Source organism: Empidonax traillii, unplaced genomic scaffold, assembly GCF_003031625.1.
Source record: "Empidonax traillii isolate 1590-97213 ecotype Southwest subspecies unplaced genomic scaffold, ASM303162v1 scaffold8:size5222938, whole genome shotgun sequence".
Taxonomy (NCBI): domain Eukaryota; kingdom Metazoa; phylum Chordata; class Aves; order Passeriformes; family Tyrannidae; genus Empidonax; species Empidonax traillii.
In genome coordinates this window covers 4269413-4296200 of record NW_020955201.1, presented here as the reverse complement: position 1 = coordinate 4296200, position 26788 = coordinate 4269413, and the positions used below count along the sequence as shown (strand labels likewise).

Below are 26788 nucleotides of genomic sequence, written 5' to 3'. Positions count from 1 at the left end.
ACTGTGTGAAGTCATGGCTGCTGCTTTTCTATGATCCTCTACAGGCTGCATGACTTGAATTATGGTTTTAGTCAGTATTTCAAGCTATTAAGGACTTAGACTTCTGTTTGGATGGTTGTACAAAGAAAATGTCAGATATTGGCTTGTCCTCAAACCTCTATGGCACTTAAATGCTCACAAAGAAAAACAAAACCTAAACTATGTGAGGATGAAAGTTACTGATGTTGAAGAGGAAGGGAGTAAACCACAGGTATTTAGCTCTATTATTTTGTACTACATAAGAAAAACCTGGATAAAGAAAGAAAATCAGGATGCTTTATGCTGATTTAAATGCAGTATGTGTTAACAACTTCTGTTTTTCTAATTCTGTGATATCACAAGATGATAATATCAGAGAAATATACAGTGGATTAACACCTCTGTCACCAAATACACTTACCTTGCATTTAAAGGGTTTGACATCAGAGTGAACAATCATGTGGGCCTTGAGAGTCTGCTTTTGCACAAAGCTCTTGAAGCACAAATGACATTGGTAGGCTCTGATATTGGTGTGGATCAGGACATGTCGTTTCATGTTGGCCAGCAGAGTAAATTCCCGGCCACAAATTCCACATTTGTGCTCTTTCACGCCCTACAAGGAAACAAAAACTCTAGATGGAAAGTTTCCTGGATCATTTAATCATCACTACAGCAATGTATGAATTGTTCATTCTGCATTAGGAAAGTAAATAATTAATTATTTCAATTTTAACATTTATTCAAGTAATAGGTACCAATGTAATTTTTCCTGAGAAATTCTTACAAGGTTCTGAGAAGCAGAGAAGTAAACAAAAATATGAGCTTAATGAAATAATGGTTTACAAATTGATGAGATAGTCCATGTCAGTGCTTTTCGGTCTTACTCTGCTACTTAAGTAAAGTATTGGTCAAATATGTATATTTATTGACCAAGAATAAAAGCTAACCAGTCATAAGACTAAAGTAGTACCTGCCTTTGATAATTTGATTACCAGCATTGGATTATGAAAAAGACATAACCCTGTTCTGCAGAAAGCTATAGGAAATAGTCTGAAGTAACTGAGAAGTTGTCAAGCAATGGCACCAAATAAGATTATACATTTTACATTCATAGAAGAGGAGAAAACATGTTTATTCTTAGTGGGATTTGCAGTAACTCTAATGGAATGATCTCCTTTTATCTGAGGTTTATAGAGCATTTTTATTACCCTTTATACCATACACTCAATTTTCTAATGCATGATTCAGTCTTTTTATACCCATGTGATCTAACTGTCAGCTTCTCAAAAAGTGATTCAGATATTATGAAAATCAAAGAATTTGCCACCAAACATCTTAATAGTTTGAGTATGACTTACTGAAGGTAATGAGGATTTACTAGTGAGGTGCTGAGAGCAATTAATCCTCCTGCAAGGTCTATTTACAAAGACATGAAGCCACTGTCAGTGTTTTTCATAGTTAATTTAAAAGCTAAAACTGTGAACATCACCAGCAGTTTTGTGTGTCTCCTTATCTGATGTGAGGCTTGGTTTCATGAGCCAAGTATTGTAAAGTGTGTTCACAACACAGAATCCACCTGCAGCTGTGGACAAAGAAGCAGAAGCTCTGTAAAGGCTCAGGGGCATTTCATTTCCTGTGACTAAAGTCTTCAACTAGTAGAATTTTGCATGGTAAATCCAAAGACCAGAGAATCTCCAAGAAAAGCAGAAACCCTAATCATTAAGGAGGAAAGCAAATGTTATACTAGAGGTTGTTAGTTTTTAAAAGAAAACATGTCCCTAAAACTAAAATGCTGTAGCTTTCTGTATTTTTTTATGTTTTTCATATAAAAGCCAAAATTCAAGAATTAAAGGAAAAATATTCAAATCTGGGAGCAATTTTTTTTAAAAGTGAGAGGATTTGACTTGTCTTAACAATAGTTTTATAAAGGTGGATAGTCAATTTCCAAGCTTCTTGAACAGAACAATTACATTTTCCCTATTTCTGAAAGCAATCTTTCTGAAAGTGTTCCAAAGTTTACTACTACTCTAAACTAACTCTGTTGTCACTATTGTCAGCAGTGGCAAGACCACCACTTGATAAGAATTGTCTGCAATTATGGTCCTGCTTGTCCATTTCTATTAACTGGAATTCTGGATAACATATGCACAAAGGGGAATTTTTTCTTAGGATTTTTGGGTTTAAATTCTCCCATTATAATAGTTCTTCAAAATCTGATGAGTAGTAATATACTTTATTTTCCTGCAGTTTACTGCAAGCTCACCTAGTTCCCGATTAAGAGAACAAAGCAGCAGAACTGGGTTTCAGTAAAAAATTTCTTTTAAATTTTTGGGTGCAGGGAGGGTGGTGGTTACTATACAGATCTGCAAAATTATGTTATGTTACAGAAAAGTCATTCCAAAGATAGAAGCCAGAAACAGAGAGATGTGAATACAGTTTTGGAAAGTAATACAGGTGGTTTAATTGAACTCCTGTTTATAAGGAAGTCAGTTTGTGCGTACTTTCTTAAGACTGACAGAGACATCTGGATTGTAGTACTGCCAACAGTGCTGGGGTTTCTGCTCTGTGTCAGTATGGCAAAAGCTGGCAAAAGGCCACATGAGGCTGTATGGTCTCTCCTCTTTCCAAAGAGGTAGATACTTTAGTAGCCTGTAATAGTCCTGCTACCCTTAAATGCAAGATGAGAGTGCAACCCGTGCTTACCTTGTGAGTTAGGGAGTGTTGTTTCAGGTGGTGGGGCTGCACGAACTCCATGCCACACTCCGTGCAGATGTATGGGCGGATGTCTTTGTGCTTCATCATGTGGTTTTGCAGCTGACTTGGGTACTGGAAGGTTTTATCACACTCAGTGCAATTGTACTGTATAGGGCCACGGTGGGTGGTTAAGTGTCTCTTCAGCTGGGCCAGAGTTGGAAAGTCCAGACCACATTCCACACAAATGTTCTCGCGGCCACTCTCGTGCTTAGACTCATGTGCTTTCAGCTCACTGGGGTAGGCAAAACCTCTGCCACAGATCCTACAGTTGTAAGGCTTGATGTCACTGTGTTGCATCATGTGTCTCTTAAGGTGACTGGTTTGAGTGAAAGCCTTGTGGCACACCTGGCACTTATGTGGCCGAGTGCCCTGGTGTGTCAACATATGTGTGTGCAAGTGGCTCAGCTGCTTGAAAAGCTTGCCACATCGGGTGCAAGCATGTGGCTTAATGCCACTGTGCCCCAAGATGTGGGTGACCAAATTGTATTTGGATGTATAGGACTTCTCACACATGGGACATTGCCAGCGTTTCTGTTCGCCCCCCACATTGACATAGTAACTGTCATCTATCTGAAGGTTGACATCTACTCTTTCAACTTTCTGTTTGTTTTCACCACTTTCTCTTACTTCAGCCCTCCTGAAGGATGGTTCTGGAGGTCTTTTCATTTGAAAGGGATTCCTGAAATGAAAGTTTGGTGGTACAATGAAAGGAAACATTAAGCCAGGGTGGACTTTAGGATAGTAAGTGTAAGGAGCCTGCATGAATGCTGGGCTACTGGGCCATGCCATGTTGGGCTTCACTGGTTCTTGCTTAATGGGCTTGGCTCCAAAATGCTCCAGAGTTCGGTAGAATTGAAAACCAAAGTTGCAGAGGTCAATCATCTGGGAGCTGTACTTGGGCTGTGCTGGCTGTTCGAACACCAAGGGGAGACTGGAAGGGCCTATGTTATTGTGATCTTCAGATCTGTCTAGTGGTGATGAGGAATCCTCAAGGGTGATGGAAGGCAGCATTTTTGTTGGCATACTCTTGCGTTTCCGAGACCCTCCTTCCAAGGAGCCCTGGAAAGATTCCATGTTTTCAAGAGGAGGAGGACCATAGCGGAAATGTGAAAGGTGTGTTCTGAATTCTTCATCAAATGGAGTTGTTCTGTGTGGCTTTGTAACGCGGCTGAGTGGCTGCAGGCAGCGGGAGAAGGGAGAGGCTTGGGCATTGTCCACATTAAAACTCGATTCTTCGTTCTTCATCATACTAGATTTTTTTCTTTGTGGCCCAAATTCCTTAAAATAAGCAAAAAACCCAAATCCCTTTATTTCTTTCTGTTCTTCTGGGTTTAACATTTTATTGACTATTTTATTTTTTTGAAAGTTTGAGGGTTTTTTAAATTAAAAACAAACAGGAATGTCTTCAACCTATCTAAGACAAAGGGTTTTTGAAGAAGAACTAAGTTGCCTAGTGAAGAACAAAAAGGCTTTGGTCTTCTTGCAGCAGATTTAGTTGTTTAAATCAAGTCTGACCCACACAACATCCTCACAACAGAAATATTCTGTACCATGACAACTACTTCACAGATGAATCTGTATGGCAGTATTTCTGCTTAATTTAATTCAGTCAGGCTGTTTGTGGGCAAAATTCTGTTCTTGGCTGTGCAAGCACAGGCTCTAGAAATTGGCGGTGCATCTAAAGGATATGGCAATACAAACAGCAATGTGGACATTTATTATGGTTGTGACATGAAAGGCCAAAGCCAAAAAATATTAAACTTCTTTGTATCATTAACATGTGCTACTGTAAGAGAAAACAATGGCCAAGTGATCTAAGGACACTGTGTACCATTAGATTTTGCACTGTGTTTCCTGACTTCTCTCACTTTGTATTGTAATAAGAAGGCGGAGATTAATTTATTTTCTTTGTTTTAATCCCAGAGATATTTACCTGGCAGATTTAGGGGAGGAAAGACATTTGACAACTCTCCAAATTACATTCACATTAATAGGGGTTTTTTGTTTCTAAACAGGTGGGCAAAATCTCCACTATAAAACCAAATATAGAATTAATATCAACAAAGGTAGATTAATAATTTTCTTCTGCCAAAATTTTAGGTTCCACTGATCATTCAGATGTCTTCTTCTGGATCTGGGGTTCATCTAAAACACTGGTTGTAAATTTTGGTTCATCTTAAATAAGGATGCTACCTTTTCCCTTGGCTTTCTAGAATCACTGCATCATGGAATCCTTTATGTTAGAAAAGACCTTTAAAATCATCAGGTCCAACCATTAACCCATCCCTGCCAAGTCCACCACTAAAGCATGTCCCTAAGCACCAATATCTACATCTTTTAAATATCTCCAGGGATGGTAACTCAGTCATTTCCTTGGGCAGCCTGATCTGGTCCATGACCGCTTTATACATGAAGAGGTTTTTTCCTAATATCCAATCTAAACCTCTCCTGGACCAACTTGAGGTCATTTTCTTTTGTCCTAAGGCTTGTTACTTGGGAGAAGAGGCCAAGCCACACTTCACTAACTCATTTCAGGTAGTTGTAGAAAGTGATAAAGTTTTTCCTGAGCCTCCTTCTCTCCAGGCTAAAAAAACCAAAAAAAAAAAAAAAAAAAAAAAAAAAAGAGGCACTCCTCCTCAGACTTGTGCTCCAGACTCACCACCATTTTACTCCTGTGGACAAGCTCCAGCTCCAGAAGGTGCTTCTTTCAGTGAGTGGCCAAAATTGAACAGGATTTGAGGTGGGGCCTCACCAGTGCCAAGGAGAACCACTGCCCTGGTCCTTCTGGCCATACTATTGCTGATATAAACCAGGATGCCACTGGCCTTCTTGGCCACCTGGGCACACTGCTGGATCATGTTCAGCCACTGTTGATGAGCACCCCTAGATCCTTTCTTGCTAGATGTCTTTCCGGCCACTGTGTCCCCAGCCTGTAGAGCTGCCTGGGGTTGTTGTGACCCAAGCGCAGGACCCAGCACTTGGTCTTCTTGAAGTTCACCCCATCGGCCTCAGCCCATCAATCCAACCTGTCCAGATTTCTCTACAGATCCCTCCTACTCTCCAGCAAACCAACACTCCCACACAACTTAGCAAATGTACTGAGGGTGCACTCAAACCCCTCATTCAGTAAAGATAGTAAACAGGACTCGACAAAGCACTGAGCCCTGGTAAACACCACTGTTGACCAGCTGCCAGCTGGATGTAACTGCATCCAACGCCATTCTCTGGGCCTGGACATCCTGACTGTTTTTTAACCCAGGAAACTGTCCACCTGTCCAAGCCATGAGAAGCTAACTTCTCCAGGAGAATACTGTGCAAAATTGCATCAAAAGCTTTCCTAAGTTCAGGAAGACAGCATCCACAGCTTTTCCCTCATCCACTAGTAGGGTCATCTGGTCGTAGAAGGAGATCATGCTGGTCATGCGGCACCTACCTTCCCTAAACCCATGGGCCACATCCCCTAGTTGCCCTGTACATGTTGTGTTACGGTGCTCAGGATGATCTGCTCTGAAACTCTCCTTCTAGCCTTTCTTGTAGATGAAAGTCATATTTGCTGACCTCCAGCCAACTGGGACCTCCCCAAATAGCCAGAAGTGCCAGTAAATGATGAAAAATGGCTCGGTGAGCTTTTTCACCAGGTCCCTCAGGACCCGGGGCAGATCCCATCTGGTCCCATAGACTTGTAGAGGTCTAAGTGGTGTAGCAGGTTGCTGACAATTTCCCCTTGGATTATGGAGACTTCATTCTGCACCCTGTCCCTGTCTTCCAGCTCAGTGTCCTGGGTTCTTTAGGAACAACTGGTCTGACTATTAAAGACTGAAGCAAAGTACCTCAGCCTTTTCTTCACCCTTTGGTGCTATCTTTCACCCCATATCTATTAAGAATGAAGACTTTCTTCAGCCCACTTTTTTGGTATAAGTGTATTTACAGAAATATTTTTAATTGTCTCTTGTAGCAGTAGCCAGATTAAGTTCTAACTGGGCTTTGGCCCTTCCAGTTTTCTCCCTGCATAACCTCATGACATCCTTGTAGCCCTCCTGAGGGATGCACTCACATGAATGTGTGTTTGTGTATACGTATCTAGCCAACCAGGTAGAGATTAGGCTGGAAAACTAGACACATTTTCCCTTTACCCCTGTGAAATGTTGATGCTATTTATAAGATCATTCTTGGAAATACTAGGTGGAGAGTAAGAAGGTGAATGGAGTGCTAAATACACTCCTATTTCTTTTTAAGGAAGCTCCATGCTTGATAAACCTTCTTATAAAGATGGATAAAAGCAGATCTCTGTGACCTAGTTAGGCCATGGGGAAGAGAAGACATTTTAAAAAACTTCCTGCAAACACATTGTTTCTTTAGAAGGCATAGACTGTGGAATTATCTTTGAGATAAAGTGTGAAGCTCAGTGACAAAACCTTACAACAGAAAATTTAGACAAAAGGATCAAACAATGGACAAAGAAGGGGTATTAATTGAAGCAAAAATTGAAGGATCTCTAAATTTGCGATTCAAAAATACATTGGATAGAGGAAAAAGTTTAAAAAATTTTTACATCTTGGACAAGTATCTAATAATTATACCATAACTTGACTTTCAGTTTTTAGCTCACTGACTTGAAATAGCATGCATATATGTACACAATATAGAATAATAGAATCATAAAGAATCCTATTTGGAAGGGCGCCACAAGGATTGAGTCCAATTCCTGGCCCTGCACAGGGCACCCTGAGAATCACATGATGTGCCTGAAAGTATTGTTCGAACACTCCTTGAACACGCTTGGTGCTGTGACCACTTCCATGGAGAGCCTGTTTCAGTGCCCAGCTATCCTATGGGGAAGAACCTTTTTCTAATATCCAACCTAAAACTCCCCTGACAAAACTTCATGCCAATCCCTCGGGTCCTGTCACTGGTCACCACAGAGCAGAGATCAGTGCCTGCCCCTCCTCTTCCCCTCACTAGGAAGCTGTGGACTGCAATGAGGTCTCCCTTCAGTCTTCTCATCTTCAGGCTAAACAAACCACGTGACCTCAGCCACTCTTCATCAGGCTTCCCCTCAAGACCCTTCACCATCTTTATAGACCTCTCTTGTGCACTCTTTATTAGCTTTGTATCATTCTTCTATTGTGGCACCCAAACCTGCACACCTATGTTTGTGTGTATGCATACATATGGAATATATATGTGTGCATGTTCAGTCGGAGAGGACTTTGATTGAGTGTTCATTCTACTATGTTTCCTTGTCACCCTAACTCCCTGATAAAAATAAGGAACACTTAGATCTTGAAAACTTTAGGAGAAAGGAGAAAGACAAGGGAATTCCCCAAATATTGAAAAATTCTTCACTTCTTTCCAAAAGAAAAAAAAACCACAAACTTTAAAAACCATTTTTAACAAAGTAAAACACCATTTGAACACAAAATACGCTTGTAAACCCAAAATCTTCCCTTCCTGGGTCTGTCCCTCAAATATCTTTCAACTTGTGTGTCTGATTTTTTCTCAGCAATATGGGTATATTATTCTTCAGAATCAACTGAGAACCAGCTATGTTACTTAATATTTTTGTTGGATTATTGAAATGCTGCCAAAAATACACTGAGATGACAGTGAGTTGTGCCTAATTGCTCTCTTGTCTGCCTATTACTCCCTTCTTCCACAACCAGTTTTGTGCAAAGTTCCATTCTTTCTGGAATGCACAGTTATGGCAGAGGCTGTAGAACTCCTTGAAATGACTAAAAAGAAATAATTTCCTTGCACTACTAACCTTTGAGTGCTTTCACTGAGCATAGGGGTTAATTCCACTGTCCACAGCTACATGCACCACAGGACCAAGCCTGCAAGGGAAAGTGTTTAAATAGTCAGTGACCAGCACAATCAGAGAGGTGCTATATAATCCAACACAAGAGCACTGAAAAGGAAAGGGGAAGTCTATATATATGGATCACCGTATTGCTTTGTTTTCCCCCTTTAATCTGCCAACACGTATAATGTACAAATTAATTCTTTCTTCTTTCATTCTGCCGGCAAAACCTTGCTAATTTGAAGGGAGGTGTGATCTTAACCTTGTCCAGAACTGAATTCCATAAAAACATGAGTTCTGATGAAACCATAGAAGAGATGACAGATGTGATCACGATGCAAGAAGCAGTTAAGGAACAGAAAGACTGAGATTAGCTCAACTGGTTAGAGCATAGAGCTAAAGACAGCAAGGTTTTGAGTTTAAGCTCTTTATGGGCCGTTCACTTTAGACTCAACATTCCTTGTGGGTACCTTTCAACTCAGAATATTCTCTGAAATGAGAGGAGAGTCTTTAAATTACTTCAGTGGAGAACTTCAAAGTTTTTAATAGTTTCCCAATACTTTTTTTTCTATCTAACTGTGCAGTAGCTGCTCTCATTTTAATACTCTACAACAAATTGGCATGAGGGGATGAATTTCTTTTTTTGTTAATATTATTTTGGTATTTCTTTTTATTTAAATATTTTAATATTTAAATACCACCTAGGGGCCTACTATAAAGTGCTTGTTTCTTATACAAGCACTTTAAAACATCTTTCTTTCTATAGAACTTCATATTTAAAATGTAGTGCTATGTAGAGTGATTCTAAACATTGGATGGTCATTAAAAATTCTAGCTTTCATCAGTAATATTTCAGCTCCTAGGTTTTGAAAATTTGGTCTGGAAAACTCATTGAGACACAGATTTCCATGCTGTATAATCACTTAAATATAACACTCCCCCAAAAAAACCTAGCTCTCCAGAGCTTATTAAAAAGTCAATGTCTTTAGAAGAGACAGACATTCTCACACTTTCTTTATGTGAAAAAGTATATTTGGAAATACACTATTTTGAAAAATAGAACCACAAATTAGCTCTTCCTGTCCTTTCAAAACAACAAAAGGAATGTGACAGTGAGTTCAGAAAGTTGTTGAGGTATTTCCAAAATAGAATACCTATGCAGCAGCTAATAATGTTGTTGACTTCCATCAAAGAGGAAGAGAGTTTAATAAAGAATATGAATCACCATTTACTTTCTCACGTTCACTCATTTCTACAGACAAAGAATTTTAAAAAGTATGGAAATGCTGCTAATTACTCTACAAGGATTGTTACAGTGTCCAGCTAATACTCTGTAGTGGAGTCAACAGTAAATTTTCTTTGGACTTCAGTAGAACCAAGATTCTGCTTCCTGTATGAAAATGCCTTCTGTCTGTAGATTAATAATATGTCCAGACACAAAAATGTGAGGTTGTGAAGTTTCTTGAAGTTAAACACTGCCTACTACTGTTGTGATCTTGCTCTTGGGCAACATAATTATAAAACCAGGAGGGAGGCCAAGATGAGCAAAAGTGGTATGTACCCTCTGACAAAAGGAAACGGGTTACTTTGTCAGGAGGTTCATTCTTGTATTTGTTCTTTCAGAAGAAGGTGAAACATGAAAGTGGAGGAAGTCTAAAGGTGGCTGAATAGGTTAAAAGCTTCTCCTAACTGGAAGAAAGGTTCCAAGTTTAATTGAATGTGTAGGACTACAGAACCATGCCCCTTAACAGCGCATGTTTACTCTCCTCTTGAGGCCTCAAATACTGGTATCTATAAGGAAAGAATGAAAATTACAGCTGTTAGTGTTGGATGTGGGAAGGATTAGTGACAAATTTAACATTATTACATTTCTTGAGCTAAAGTTGAGCAGTTTGTGAGCTTCAGCATTATTGAACCACCGTCTGGGGCTTTTTCAATCACTGGTTTTTTTCAGCTGTTATTATGGTAATAATTATCATTATCTTAATATGTTTAATGGGCTCTCAGTCTGTACTTCCAAATATGTTATGTTTTTAGATGTATTCAGTCATACAGCTGTTGAACTAAGCACCAAATTATTTATATAGTTTTCTCTCATTTGCTATTCATGCAAAACTTGCATCTGTCTCAGGATCTGACAAAGAAACTTTACTACAATGAATTCATTTAATGTCAGTAGTGAAAAAGTCTTCCCTAACAAAGCACACGCTGCTTTGAGTTATCTGTCAGACTTTGAAATGCCAAAAATACATATATAAATGTGAATATATCCATTACTGATAACCATTTTCACTTAGTACACATCTGATCCCTACTTACAATTTTCCTTTCCTTCAGTGGCAGCATGAACCCTTCTAGGTGGAAGGTAAAAGATCATGTTCAAACCCATACCAGAACTTCTCTAAAATCAGTGTCAACCCTACTGTCCTATTCTTTAGAGAAGTCTGTGCAAGCTGTATTTTCTATCCATGTTCTCTACACATAAATATCCACATTTCAAGCACACAGTTTTTGAAAAATTGACTCTATTAACGTATACTGAGTGTATGTTAATATATTCAGTCTGAGTATATAAACTGTGTGCATGTTATATATAAACTAAATATATGTTAACATACACAAATCAGCCTTGAAGTTTTTATGCTACAGTCTTTGAAGCTAACCTAAAATATTATTTATATTTTAAATTAAGATAGTGCTTTGTTTGCCTCAGTCTGGAGATGAGAGAAAACAAAACTTTGGACTACCTGGTAAAAATAAATATGGATGTAGGGAAAGTATCCAGAACCAGTGAGTGCACAGACTGATTACAGAGAGACACAAATGTTGTAGAAGCCTTTAGCAAAACAAGCCTGAGCTGGAAATAAGAGTCATTGAGTTTAGTCAAATCTTTTTTGATAACACTTCTACAAAGTTTTCTCATTTTCGCATGCAAGTAGGCCTGGTGTCAAATGAAGTCCATGATTTAACCATTAGCTTAATTGTCTACTGACATCAGGCTTCTTGCCCCTTGCTTTTTGTAAGACATATGTCTGCTTAAATGGAGAACACTATCAAGATAAAAATACTGTCATATATATCCCTCTTCCCTTTTTGGATTACCATCACTAATAGAATTGGAATTGAAAACAAGTAAACAATTGTTCATGAAAATGACTTGGAATGACTGAAATGAGAAGTGGCCCAGATCAGGGTTTTTTTTCCTACATTAGTTTGATAGTACTAAGGAGCTTGCTGTCTTTTCACTTCTCCCTGGGAAGTTACCTTCGTCTACTGGTATCAGGCTTCAAGCTAAAACTTCTTTCCACCAAGAAATGTGGGGGGTTTTCTTCTCAGTAAATGCTTAGTAAAGTGATCACCTTTATAATTCTTCTTAGGACATAATCAGAGCTCATTAAGGTTTATGGGAAGACTACCAATGAAGTCTGAAAGTAATTCTTAGAATTTTTTTTGTTATGGGTTCTATTGTCCAATGAGATATGAACCATCTATGCCACAGTCAAATGAAAGAAATACTTATATCCTCAGAAGGTAAAAGATGGTAATATTTGTAGACAAACAATGTAAATCATGCAATTACACAACAAGGAGACTTAGATTAAAAAAATCTGACATCTTAACATGACACAGCAAACACATGAAACAAGCAATGAACTTTCAAAGATACCTTATTTATTAAATAATTTTTTTCCTTAATTTACTATTTTGGCAACTTTCTTGCTCCATGATTGAAGTTCTAACATTTTAGATATTCCTTCTGCTCCAAGGGCTTTCTATCCACTGTAGTTGCATTAATATAATCTGAGAGATGACACCAATACAAAGAAATGTGTCTTCTCTCAGAAAACTGTGCAATAGAAATAGCCTCCCTGCACTGTCTTTGTTATTCCCAAATTTTAACATTTTACTTGCACAATTTTTGTTTTATTTTAGCTGGGAAATACAGGAGTTTAGTAAGCATACTCATTTGTCTGCACTGCCTTGTAAAGTAGCTTTTGAAATCATCTTGGATATGCATGTAACTTGGTTTTGTACTCATTTTGGAGAAAAAAACACTATGAGCATTATCATTGAGTACAGTTACCTTGGTATTCATTGTAATAAAGCAAATACTTTAAAATAATATCAAAATGAATGTACATTCACTTTCCCATAACCTACACGTCATTTTTGTTCTGGTAATTATTGAAAGCGTTAAATTAGATTTTGAGATTTCCTCTGCTGGAAGTCTAGAGCAGTCCCACTATCCACACTGCCAGAGATGGGGCACTGTTGTAGCTCAAATATGTTTATAGAGTGATTTATGGCATAATTTTCTTTTCAATGGTTTCATTAATTGGATATAAAAAAAAAAAAATTCAGATGCCATAGGGAGGTAGCTGCAGATGTATTTCATCTCTCCACAACAATGTGCTATGCTGTCTGTTTAGCAAAATGGTTTGCTATCCTCTCAACTGCTTTTATGTGTGCTCTGTCCCTACTTAAGGGAAACCTTTTGCAGTCATTCTCACTACTGCTCCATTTTCTAACAGTACAGAAGATAAAGGTCTCAGAGCAGAATGGCTGGGCTAACCACTGACCATCTGCTCCAGGGCCTTGCTAGCAATGCCCTTAGCAGTACTTGAGCCTCATGGACCTCTCTAATCATTTCTGGGTATGTACAAAGTGGGTTTTGAGTACAGTTTAGGCTCACTGCTGTTTCGGTTCTTTATTTCTCTTCTTCTTATCTTCCTTTCTCTTTTTTTTTTTCTTTTTTTTTCTTCCTCTGTATGAGTTTTCTTAGTTCTTCTCTTATATGTCCTTCCCTCTTCACTTCTGTATTCCTTCTGTTGTTCACTCTGCTCTGTTTGCTAAAAGGTCAGCAACACATAGACAACCTGCATAATGAAGTGGGTGTTAAGTTCACAGGCTCTGAAGTGCTAGCTCTTTACACAAAGTCACCCCAAACCCCAGCAACACACTGTGGGAGACTACAAGGCAGAGCAAGTCTGAAAGTGTCTAAAAATGTGATGAGGGACAAAGCACCTCCATCTACTTGATGTGCTGGTACCAACATGGAATTCAAGGCTTCTTTGGAGTGGGGAGGAAGCAGGAGGGGGAATAACTGTTCACTGGCAGGTCTCTCCCTCTGGGTTCCCAAGACAGCCATGCCCCATCTCTGCCCACAACAGAGTGGGCTCTGGCCCCAACTCTCGTCTTTGTTCCTCCACAGAAACCTGTCAAGTGTAGCCTGAAATGGAGCAGCTGGTAAGGCACAGGCTGATGTAAAACCATACATCCCAGCTCAAGTTAGCAGTGTAGCTAACTCAAAATCCTAATCTTGTGAAGAATGCAAGGGATAGGACATAGTACCATGTCAACTTTCCAACATGGTCTTCAGGCAGGTTCTCAGGTCTGCGGCTCAGAGCTTTCCTGAACCAAAGATGTTGCATTCTGATTTTTTCTTATTCAGTGAACAATGGACGTGGATAAAAGTTATTTAAGATAAAAGCACAAAGAACTATTTCTTGCGAGCCAAGGGACATAGAGAGTTAGGTACTGTGTCCTGGGGAAGTGACATGCTTCTCAGTGGTTTGATGGAAAGCCTTGTACCTCCAGAGATTTGGAGAGGAGCCCGGGCACTGACAGCTGCACTATGCAAGAGATGATATGCCCACATAAACTCTTCTTGATCTACCTTTCCCTGAAGCACTTCTATTTTTTTTATCGTAAAATCCACTGAAGCCTGTGTATACTGTTGATTATTTCACTTACGCCTCACTTTCCATTTCCCTACCAATTCTCTGAACAGCAGATCCTCTCATGCTTCCATTTGACTCATCTTTAGAAACCATTATTATGTACTGTAAAGATGGATCATTTTTGCTGGTAATGGTTGGACTGCATAGTCTCTATTAGTTAGGGTTCTTAAATGTATGATTGCTCTCCTTTTTCTTTGTTTTTCCCCTAGCCCCCCAAAAAGCAGGAGAGCAAAATACATTCATATTCTGACTAGAAATCTGGAGGATATGCAAGGGTGAACTACTGCCTCAAGCAGACTAACTAGTGTCTGAAGGTGCTCTTATGTTCATATAAAGAAAAAGTTGTATTAGGCTAATTACTCCAGACTAATTACACCTATTTTGAAAATAAAACAGAAAAGAAAGGCTGAGTGCCAAGAGCTGTCATCCAGGAAATGCATGCAGGTCTGAGTTTAGAATGAGGATGTGCCTAAAGAAATCTCACTAAACCATACTGGATCCTCAGTCCCTTCTTCTGGAGTTTTAGCACTGCAGAGAAGGGGTTACAATGCAGGATGAACTGGAAGAAGCCTGACACCACAGCCAAGCTAAAAATGCAATCACTCAGGATGGTGAAGTGTCTTAAACTTTCAATAAACCTGAAGAAGTGACACACCTGGGAGCAGAACAGACCTATCTCTAAAGGCATGGAGTTTGCAGCGCTCAAAAACCACATTTGACCTCTCTCTGCTCCCCATCCTTGGCACTTGCACTTTTGTCTGTCTAAAGTCTGTCTCCAGCCAAAGAAGACCAGGGTCACCCCCACAGGCTTTAGACAGGGGACACCCTTAAGAGAATAGAAATGTGTGTCCAAACTCCTCAGGAAGGAGGAGGGAAATTAATCTAAGTCTCCCAGCTTGTGGTTGTTATATTTTGCCCTGAATTTGATGTCATCAGTGTATATTGAGTTACATATAAGTATTGTTACAGGACTGGGTCCCCAAGAGCATTTGGGCAATGGTATACTGAGTTTGAGGTGACCAAAGTTCAGGGCTGACAAGATCAACCTGGCCATGATGGTGACATTTGGAGCACATGTAGTAGAAGAGTTCCAAATGTACAGTTTAACTGGTGCCAGAGACAGGGTGAAAAATGCAATTTGATCCTGCTATCACTAGGAATTGGAATTAATGGTGAATTGGCCAGCTCAGTTAATTATTCAATTAAACAATTCATCATAAGCAACTAACTTAATTCTCTCTCTGTTGTCATCTCTGTTGTATTGAAATAATCATGGAAAATCTGTGGTGTAGCTGAGAACAAGATCAGGTATTTGACTGTTATGGGGTGATGTCAATTAGACAAATTTCTTCCTTTTCTTAAATGGATAAGGAGATTTCATGTCATAGGCTGGAACCATGGATGTGTCCCTTCCTTTATAAAGTATGTGCAGTCACTTTAATCACAGTTTATAGAAGTCCTATCATTCCATCCCTACTTCCTGTCTGTCACATATTTGCCACTGCAAATTAAAATAGTACATTTTTGGCACCACAGGATTCCTAGGTATTAAATAGTTTTTCCTCTGGAAAATTATTGAATAACATTAATGGAACTTCAGGAATTTTTTCTCACTATATAGGTATTATAAGAGACAGGATCAACAGAAGAAAAAATAAATAATAAAAATATTAGGAAGGATCTGGTAGTAAAACAGTGATTTTTAATAGAGTCTGGAGTCCTTTAAGAACAGTTTGGGTAGAATCTTTCCACCTATAATGCATAGTCATTAAACACGATAAACAGAACGGAGAGGTTTTGAGCTGTATAGTGTGCTATTTTAAGAAAAATAACAGAGTTATGCAGAACATCCAAAATTAGAATGATCAAAAAAGGCATGCCCTTCCATAACCCTCATGCTGTCCTGCTTGGGCTGTTGTTTTGGAAGTAAACCTTTCACTGGCATTCATGACCTTTAAAAAGGAAATGCACTGAGCTTTTCTTCCTCTTGTAGTCCCAGTGTCCTTATCATATGTGGAGGCCAGAGAGATGGTCTGTTCTCCTCCTGTCTCTTTGTTATCTTAAAGGGTAGCTAAGAGCCACCTTCAGCTTGGTTCTTCAATCCAGTCAACTGCATTGCATTAGTATTTAATTGCATGTACCTCAAAATTGCATGTCCTGGGCATTGCAGGTACTTCAAAAAAGAACGTGCCATGTAAAATGTGCGCACATGCTTGGAGAAGATTGTATGGGAGAGATTTCATAGAAAGTTTCCAAAACACATTAGGTTTTAATGAAAGTCTAGTTTTTCTTAAACACAGAGGAGTATTATTAGTCCCCAGGGCAGAATGGTATTCTTGACTGATCATATGAAATGTCTGCAAGGAAATAATTTAAGACACCTTCCTCTCTATCTTTGCCCTTTACCTGTGATGCCAAACTTGAATCTTCTCCTTGACTGAACAGTAAGGAAAAAAAAAACACACACACACACAAAAAAACCCAACCAACCAACCAACCAAACAAAAAACACAAACAAACAAACAAAACAAAACAAAAACACATACAAAAACAACAACAACAAAAAAACACTTTCCCTCTCTGGTCCCCAAAATGAACCCTGCATATTGCTTTTAATTATTTTGTTAATTTCCAGAAAATTTTAAAAATAAGTTGCCACAACTACAGAAAATATGAAATTCAAAACAAATTTTTATCTTAGTTCTGTGATTTTCATCAATTGAAAAACAAATTCCTATGGTAAATAGAGGAAAAAAATTCTTGAGATTAATTATTTTAAGCTGAAACATATTTTAAATGCTGATTTAACTGAATTCAATAAACTAGTATATGGAGCAGGAATGACAGCTAAGACTTAGCCAAATGTTGTCAGCAGATACTGGAACAGAGACTAGAGCTACAAAGAAGAAATTATTTTTTGCCAAAGGGGGAAAAAAAAAAAAGAGTGAGAAGAAATTCAACATAGGTTGAAATCTGAGATTCTGAACATTTCCCAAAACCACTCTGGCACTAATCCTCCATGGTAAATGATGACAAAGACTTGTTCTGGATACTAACTCAGTTCAGATTTTCATCACAAGGAAAAAGGAAACCAAGAAACCCCATCAAACCACTGTGACTCTACACCATGACGAGTGTAAGAGTAAGAATGGCCAGCCAGCAATATAGAACAAAGTTTTGTGAAAAACTACCTTATACATTAATATAACTCTATCAATCCCAGCCCACACCCCTATGATGCCAACCCCAGTCATTCTATCCAGAAAGTTTTCCCTAGAAAAAATAAACAAGTATTACTTTTTAAAAAATGGGAAAACTTGATAGAAATTATTGCTGTGTTTTGTGAGGAGTAGCAGGTAACGCTGTGGTCTGGGCAGGGGGACATTACCCAGTGAATTTTGTTACAACTTACTCTCCTAACTGTATTCAGTGCCTTCCACTGGATGCCTATTCATGTATTTTTAAGTAGCGAACAAACTAGTGAAAATCCCCACTTCAGGTCATTAGAATCCTGAGTCCTGATCATTTGCCTACGGAATCCAGTGATATCTGTGATATCCAGCTGAAGTTTAGGTGGGGTTTGCTTTCTGTGTGACATGAAAAAATCAGTTAATGTATTTGGAACCTAAGGTCATTAATTAGTATTTCTGTTTTTCTGGCAGCAGAAAGAGGAGTTGGTCAGCAGCATTCCTCTGATGTATGTGACAGCTTCTGTAGCTTCCCAACAAAATTCTGCCTACAGACATTATTCTGGAAATCTTGGTGACTTCATATTGTGAGTGCAGCACTATGCAGGAAAACTGTTTGATATAACATTCATGCTGGTGTGATTCCTTGCTGTGGTGCTGTGGAAAAAACATTTTCCTGCACATTTATAAATGGATGGGTTTCATTTCTGGTAAACTTACGAGCACACTTTTGTCATCTTGCTCTTCCAGGAGGTTTACTACAGCTTTCTGGAATTTCTATCAAAGAACAATAGTTTTGGACAAATACAGGATGATCTTCATAGCTTCATGAATCTGCACTGAGGAACTGACCCAGCACGGGTTGGTATCTACCAGATGGTTCAAACAATTTCTGGTATTCCTTAGAAGCTAACAGATGCTCTAAAAACAGGTCATCCCTTCCTTTTCCCCCTCCTGATATTGTTTTCATTACACATGTACTCTAAATAATTTCAAGAAAAAGAAGACAAGTAGAGAAACAATATGCTAACTGAAAATACTGTATGACAGACAGCCCATTTTCAAATAGTGCATTCAAATCATTTTTACCTGGAGCAGAAGCAGCAAGATGAAACACTTTGTGTTTTAGAAAGCAGCACAGAGGAATGTGAAACCTGAAACTACATTCCAGAATGTTCTCCCTGCATATCTTTAGAGTTTGGTTTAAATCCAGTGTATTGTGTGTTGGTAAGAGCACATACTCTCTCCAATTTACAAAGTCTTTAGTGACAGATCCAGCATAGAGCCCTTCACAAAACAGGTGGTCTTTCATCACTGAAAAAAGAGTCTAACAGTGACACTGCAAGCCTGAACAGGGAAGATTGAAGTATAAGTGACACTTGCACAGTCACAAACAGCAACAAACTAGTGAGGAGGAAGGCTGGAAGTCATCTTGTCCTTCACAGTCAAAACACTTGTGGCTTATCAGAGGGGCTGCTATCAGAATAGGCTGCTCCCCAAGAAGGGGCAAAGTTATATGCTTCTACCCTTGAGACTAGTTCAGCTGGTTAGAGAATGGTGCTAATAATACCAAAGTTGTGGAATTGATCCCCATATGGGACACTCACTTAAGTGTTGGACTTGAAGATCCTTGTGGATTGCTTCCAACTCAGACTATTCTGTGATTGATTAATTTTGTGATCCCAGAGCCTGCTCCTCCATTCTAGGAAGACCACCTTTCAAAATTTCTTCTTAGAGAGAAATTAGGTGATTTCTGTTCTTCATCAGGCCTCTGGACAGAGGACTGTGTTGGTAATGCCTACTTGCTCTGCATTAGTGCTCCTTCCAGAATCATCTTAGAAAAACAATTAAAACCGTACAACCCTTCTCACAGCCCTGCTTTCAATTTCAAATCAGTTCTACCTGTTGCTAATTCATTAGCAAAAGGGGATGTTATCAGTGTAGGAGACTCAGATTACCTTGTAGCTTTTTGTAAATAAATGAATTTTCAAATTCAATAACACTTGTATTTTTCAGTGTTCTCTGAATTCTAATACTGCTAATTAGCGTATGCAGATGAAAAGTTGGGTGTTTTCAGGTTTACAGTTTTTGAAGACCGGCAATGGGAAAATAGGTTTTTCCCTTAAATCAGGTGAATTCATGCACACCTGCAAAGTAGAAGGAAAAATGTGTCTATGTTTTTGCTGTCACAGTAGAAGAGAGAGGGAAGAGAAATTAAAAATAGGGTGTTTCTTTCATCCTTCTTTCAAGTAATTAATAAGTGTTTTAACATAGAAAAGCAGGAAATAAAGAATGAAAGTTTAAAAAAAGGGCAACTATTCACATAATTTCTTCCCATTACCTCCAAAGCACAGAAATATTTTCTTTTACTGTACGATTTCTTAATTTAATTACTACCAGCCGTATTAGAAGTTTTTACAGTACATTAAGCATTATTGGTTTAGAAGGAAAGTGCTGCATTCTGCTTATCAAGAGCAGAATAATGCTTGAATAAAATCATTTGTTTTACAAAAGAAAGTCAAAAAGGTATTAAGTTTAGAAGGAACTAAACCAAACAATAAGTAATATTTTTCACTGGATCATTAGTAGTTTAGAAGCCAAGCAAGAAGGACAAAAACCAAAAATCAGGTATCTAGCTTGAAGGTCAATGGGTATTTTAAATAACTGCTGAGTACTAACTTAGGCCTCTTCATTGGATAAAAATCTGAATATCAGTCATAAAATACCTCTCTATCTGCAGCAATGGAAAGCTGCTGTCTCGTTTTCAGAATATGAGCTTTTCAGCAGAAAAAGGATAATCCCAAGCAACTTATTGTTTTTTCCCAGATTTGTTTCTTTCTTTTTAAAGGCTTTGCATTGTGCCTCTATAATTCTCTCTTCTCCAAGATGACATTCATTCCTTTTCAGTTGTCTTAGAGGATGGAAAACTACAATGTGGAAAACTACTGCACTTGAGAAGAAAACTACTGCTTGGTTTTAACAGGTGGTCTATTTTTAAAAATAGGTTGGGGTATAAAATTAGTCCATCAAACAAATGAAAAATCTGTAGCAGTCTCACAGCACTTATAAGGCCTGTTTGAAGGAGCAGTTTGTTTCATTGCTGCTGAGGAACATACATTAGTGCTCGGAAGCTGTAGATCGTTTTTTGTCCACTTGTAAGATGTTACCTAACACAGCATTGCCTGACTAGTGTCCTTAAACCACAGCTATAGAAACCCCCTATTACCTTATGCAGCCTTTACTGCTTTTGTTTCTCATGGTGCTGTTCTGCTGACACGTCTAACAGAGTGAAGTGGTCCATCCAGATTAGACATATTTCTGCATTGAGTCTTTGCAACTTAAAAGAATAGAAAAAACTTAAGTGTTCTCTAGGGTAATGCATGCTCTTCTGCCTCTGTATTTTAGGCTTATCATGGGTTGCTATCATGATTCGTCCCCTTGTGCTTCTCCCATTCTAAATCCTGTATATCTATTTGTCACTACTAGAAACAGTACTTTGAAGACATGGTGCTATGTTTATCTGTGAGATGAACATCATGTCTTTCAAATCACCAGTATCTGCTCTGCAGATAGTCTTAAGGCAAGGCTCTTATTGATAAGCTTGTTTAAAAGAATCAAAACCAATCAAAAAACAAATAAACAAGCAAACAAAACCCAAAAAAACCCAACCAAAAATGAAAAAATACACCTCAACACCAAACCTTATTAAGATTCAAAGATTCAAATTAACTGCTGGTCAAAGTCTCTACATTTGAGAGGCCAAAATGTTACTAGGAATGTAAATCAGTGCTACTATTCTGCATCCAAAACTCCCATTCTCAATAGTATTCACCATTAAAGGAGCTGGCCCTAAATATAAAAAGGCAACGGACATTTACACAAAAACTTCTCTCAGTTTCTATGCTGTTTGAATTAGATGTGTTACCTTGGGATTCCCACAGGCCATAACCTGTTTCTATAACATTTGCCATTACTGGTGTGATTTTATTTTTCTATTTCTGAAAAAAAAGCAAAATTCCTCTACATTTTATTTCATTATACTTGAGAACAAAACAAATGGAAATAATAGCTTTAAATAATACTCTGTGAAAATACATACACTGAGTGACTATATTTATGCTATATACATAAATATGGCTCTTAGCAACAGAAGCAATAACACTTTAAGCAAAATAAACACAGACTGCCTCTTTTTATTTTTGGTTGTTGTGCCAACATTTTTTATAACATTGAGGTAAATAACTGAAATTTCATTTAATAAATATTTAATTTGTGCAAAAAGATGGTAGTAGATCTGTACTCAGACTATATCTTTCCATGCTTGCAAATATCTCAGCAATGTGTGATAAAGATAAGGTGTCAGCCAAAGAATCATCTTCTTGATACCTTAAGAAAGATATTAGCTCTGTTACAGATTTCTGTTATATTGAATCATGTTAGAGCTGTCCTAGCAATAAATTACACAAAGTGAAAACAAATAAACTCCAAATGACTACAAAAACTTATCATTTGAAGGAAAAGTAAAGCCAATAGGTAAAATCTAAGAATGAAGTTCAAAATTCAAGCTCTATTTTTTACTGTCAAATGACTAAGCACTTATTTAAAAAAGTTTTTTCTCTCTGCTCAGTATTGGGGACTGGGTTTTAAGATAGTATGTACTGCTTTTGGTCACCTACTATGATTTTGAACACACGTGTTCTTATTTATATATTTTTGACAATGTCTGAGAGAAAGAATTTATTATATACATCCTAAATCAATAAAACATTAATGTTTATCATCTTCAGAAACAAAATCTGTACTGAAAGGCTGCAGCCAGCTCTTACCTACATGACAAACCAGACTTCTGAACTAACCAGACCAAAACTTACAAGTGATTGCAGTCCAGAGTAACACTCTGCAGTTTGAGCAAATGCAGAGCTTATGGGGCCCTTTTTTTGTGTTTGGAAGACTCCTCTGCTTCTCACTTGAACTAAAAAGTAGTATCTCAGATGTTTAACATGTAACTGTCAAAATAGATGTCCAAATCATCTATTAAATCTGGATCATTAAATAGTCACAAAAAAATAAACCGAGATATCCCAAGCAAAAAATGTGGCAACTGGTTTTCACAGCAACGCCTGGCATACACTTTCTATTAGCTGAGCATTCTTTGTGGGTTAAGTATAACCAAATAAACCTAGCAACTGGTGCCAAACTAAATGCAGTTGCAGCATTAAGCTAAGTTCAAGAAACAAGTTATTTTAATCTCCTTTGGCAGAACCCATCAGCTGCTTCCAAAGCAAACGGAATCTACAACTTACCCAGAAATTGGGCTGAATTTGTGGTACATCATTTCTTCTTATGAAAAAACTTGCAGAAAGACTCCAGAGAGAATGGGGCAGAAAGTCCTTTCCACTAGTTGGTTCAGTGAGGGGTGGGAGCAGAAGGCTGTCCCAGAGCAGAAGCACAGCCCAGGGACCCTGGTGGGAGCAGGAGCTGGAGCAGGACAGCTGGAGCTGCCAGCCAGCTCTCTGCCCTATCTGCTCACCGTTTGTAGCCCCTCTGTCTGGGCTCTGGGCATTCTGCAGAAGACCCTGCACTTCAGAGAGATGCAGCTTGAAGAATTACTGAATCATAAGAAGAACAACTCTCCTTCTGCAAAGAAATGGACACCTGTCTCAATTCTTCCCCTACCTCTGCATTCTAGTTCCATAAACGTGTGCAGGGGGGGATTTTTCTCTTCCAATATTTGAAATATGCCATTTCATTCAATCACTCCTTTCACATGTCCGTTCTGATTGTTATGATACACTTTTGAAAAACACGAAAAATGCTATTGGTGTCTACAACAATGCAAGCAACAGATAAACAATTGAGTCCATCCTATTACTGAAGCAGGTAATCAGCCTTACTGTTGTTATGTCTACGTGACATGCACTTTTTGTTTTGTTGTTTTCCACGAGAGAACCGGGAACTGTTTTACCACATCTTAAATGTTGCTGTTTCTAGACTAATCATATACACAGATAAGTAGAGACAAAAGTGTAATCCTAAACACAATACAGTTAGAAGGAAAAAAACCAGCGGCCCTGGTAACTCTTCTCCTGATATAGCACAGGTTGGTGGATGGGAGCAGACTTCAGTAAATAAATGAAATACATTGATTTGCCTGTGACACAGCTCCTCTCTATATTTCAGCAGTGGCCCAGTGACTCTTGCTGAAACTGCACAGATAAAGTTAGTGAAGCCTGTAACAAGATTCTGGTGGGACTTATATATGCGACATTCACTGCAGATTATGTTATGTTTCCAGCCTTACTGGAAAATTCTTTCCTATCTGCATAGATTAAACGATCTAAAAACCAGACTGGAGGTATCTATAGCATAAATAGACTGCTTGTCAATACATATGATTATTATCCTTTTATCAGTTAAATCTGTCTCTGATTAATGCCTTTTCTTAATACAAAAGCATATATATTGCACTTCTAAAAAGTTAACCATAAAAGCATTTTACTTAACTTACCAATAGTTGAAGCTGGAAGGAGTGCCTTAAACTCTACCTGATCTCAAGTTCACAATATCTGTGTGTCTCTCTCTCTTTCTCCCTCCCCCTGTGCAGAGATTGCAGTAAACTTAGAAAACTAGCAGGGACAATGTTTCAAATGACTTAAGAAACAGAACAGGAACAATCATTTCGTTCTCTTTTTTTTTCAGATGAGTACAGTACCTTCAGAAAGAAGGAAGGAAGGGAGGGGAGAGGAAGTCAACAACCCTTTGCTTTCCTGCAAAAAAATAAGGAAACAGCAGATAGCAATCTCGTTTTCTCTCAAACAAAATGTTTGGAAAAATAAATACGTCCAATCCAAAAGGAATTCCTCAAGTATTATATCTGCATTATTGGCTTCATAAAACCTTCTTTACAGTTTGTTATGTGCAACTACATGAAATGAATTTCCGAAATAGTGGGTAGGAATAAGACAACCATCTCTTATGCAGAACAATTAGCCATAAGCTTGCATAGATAATGAAGGTTTTTACTCTGGAGAAAGACGGACTGTAGATGTATACACAGATCTTGTTTCCATGGTGATATATGTAAAAAAATGCCTAAACCCCCTCTTTACACTGACCACAGGAAAATAGCACATTGGATGCTGATAGAAAGCTGTGGAAAAAAAAGGGGGGGGGGAGTGAAAGGGATGAGAAAAATATTAAGACTCATAGCTTGATATTGGAGGTGCAGCAACAAGTAATTTATCTCGAAGAATGGCATTATAAAAGCCATCCTGATCTATCCAAACAAAACCAATGTGCTATGTTTTAGAACAGATTTCGTACCTTATTTTATTTCTTTCTTTCCCTATTAAACTTATTTTGACAAGCAGATACTGGCCAGCTGGCTGGAGTTATACTTGGGATAAGTTTAGTTCATTGTACTCCACTGTGGTTTTGTTTGCTTGTATCTTTTCCCCTAACTGTATCATCTGAAGGTCACTTACAGCAATTAGATGCTCCCCTTTTTTTTCCTGTTAGTTTTTTTCATTCTAACATTCTTGCCAGTAAACACCTTCACACTGTCACAAAGTCATGTTATGTTATGTTTTCAGTTAGTGTGGTAGTGCATTGAAGATGGAGCTGCTTCTCTATGACCAATTCAGGTTGAGTTCTGTGAAAGACAAAAAAAAAAAGCCTTTTCAAATGGTCTTATCATATACACTCTGCATCCAGACTTTGCCCTGGGAGTAATAACTAGTTCAATGCTACTGAAATTTAGTGGGAAGGGCAAGTTGGTATGTTATTCTTTTGTTACACAGTAATGAATATTGATAGGCTATAAACCAACATAGGAAGTAGCTCTTCAGCACCTGTGTTCCTTCATGTAATTACTGGTACTATTTCCAGAAGATATATAGCAATTATTTGGCTGGATAAGAAGCAATTATCTGGATTTTATTTTAATATTCAGAAACTGAAATCTTTGATAATGGATATCAGTATTTGACAGAGCAGTGCAGGTGCTATGAGCGATCTCTGGCCTTACTACATCACCAGGGTTTTCTAAAGTGGGCAAAAGTGTAACAGAGGCTGAATTTTAAGAGCAAAAGAATGCAATGCACTCATGTTATATATTGCAAATGAAGTCCTTAGTTCTCCTTTGGGAGTGGAGGCCCTAATCAAATAGATCTCTTGTGCTTACTGAGCACAAGGAAAGTGAAGAGGCATGGAAAGCCACCAAAGTAATGTATGGTCCTGCAGGGTCAGTCTAATAGCTCAAAACCTGTCATTTTGTTTTGAAATTGTGTTTCAAGATCTTGAAGATATTTGCAGCTTCCAGGCCTTTTAAGCTCATTTAATTTATTTATTTGGCCAGTACAACAGGTTAATGAGACCCTCAAGACTGACATTACGTAACTTTTGTTTCTCTCCATTGGGAACCCATTGCAGAAGTGTAGTTGAAAACCCGTACTGATCAAGTTAGGATCATTCTTAAGTAAGTTACTAAGGGTATGTGATATGCTTTGTAGTCCTCTATGAGGGATGTAATTGTCGCAGCAGTACTTCTTCAAAGAGTAGCTTTCCCTTTCTTGAGGACTGAAAAACTAAGCAGATGGGCACAAATATCTACGAAGCGTCTTCAGTAGGTTAAAAGACTTTGCTATTCTCATTGAAGGAGACTGTGGGAGCCCCCTGCTTCAGCAAGGACAGCAGGAGATGTGAGGTCTTCCTTCACTTAAGCCTACCTCGAGTATCATTGTCAACAGCCTTTCCACTATCCAAGAGGTCAGAACTTAATTGTCCAGCCAAGTGTGGGTAATGTAATATTGCTTCCCAGCATGCAGCCATTGAAACACTTGACCTGTTCTCAGTTTTATCAATTTCTCCCAACTGCTGCCAGAAAATCACAACCCAAGGAGGAAGAAACACTGAAACTGTGATTTTTCATGAGAGAAAAATACCTTGCAAGGTCATGCCTGTGCAATGACGTGGAGATGTGGAGAAAATAAAAAAGGTATGACCAAAATCACTGGTATCTAGAGTCATGCAAATCACATAATAAGAAATGACATCATGATATTTAGCCAAGTTTTAAGGGACAAGTTAATCTTCTTTTCAGAACACTTTTTCTGGAAGAAGTGTTTGCCTTTTTTTTTTTTTTTTTTACCTTTTCTCAATCCACTGTTACCAAAATTAAGGCACTGATATAAATTCAAACAGATACAGTGCCAACCTCAATGCAGTTTGATGAACAACATCAAATGTAAGTATTTCCTGGGTCCAGTACATAATGTCTTGTAAGGAGT

At 38.3% G+C, this 26788-nt stretch overlaps 1 protein-coding gene and 1 long non-coding RNA gene across 5 annotated transcripts in view; one reads left to right on the top strand and one right to left on the bottom strand.

Moving 5' to 3' along the window:
• Positions 1–24137, bottom strand: part of ZNF366 (zinc finger protein 366) — a 33134-nt gene extending 8997 nt beyond the window's left edge. Inside the window, exons 1-4 of one of the 4 annotated variants that reach the window (XM_027883488.1) lie at positions 24010–24137; positions 8537–8606; positions 2722–4050; positions 440–631 (exon numbers count right to left, since the gene is read on the bottom strand). In XM_027883488.1, the coding sequence (XP_027739289.1) occupies positions 440–631; positions 2722–4020 (1491 nt within the window). In that variant the 5' untranslated portion in view covers positions 4021–4050; positions 8537–8606; positions 24010–24137. Of the gene's footprint in view, positions 1–439; positions 632–2721; positions 4051–8536; positions 8607–22804; positions 22919–24009 lie in introns of those variants that run through there. The other 3 variants (XM_027883497.1, XM_027883506.1, XM_027883514.1) reach the window with 3 other exon arrangements.
• Positions 14607–26207, top strand: LOC114057353. The gene is made up of 3 exons (XR_003571195.1): positions 14607–14617; positions 18508–18511; positions 26126–26207. It is a non-coding gene; the product is annotated as an uncharacterized LOC114057353 (long non-coding RNA).
• The last annotated feature ends 581 nt before the right edge of the window (positions 26208–26788 follow it).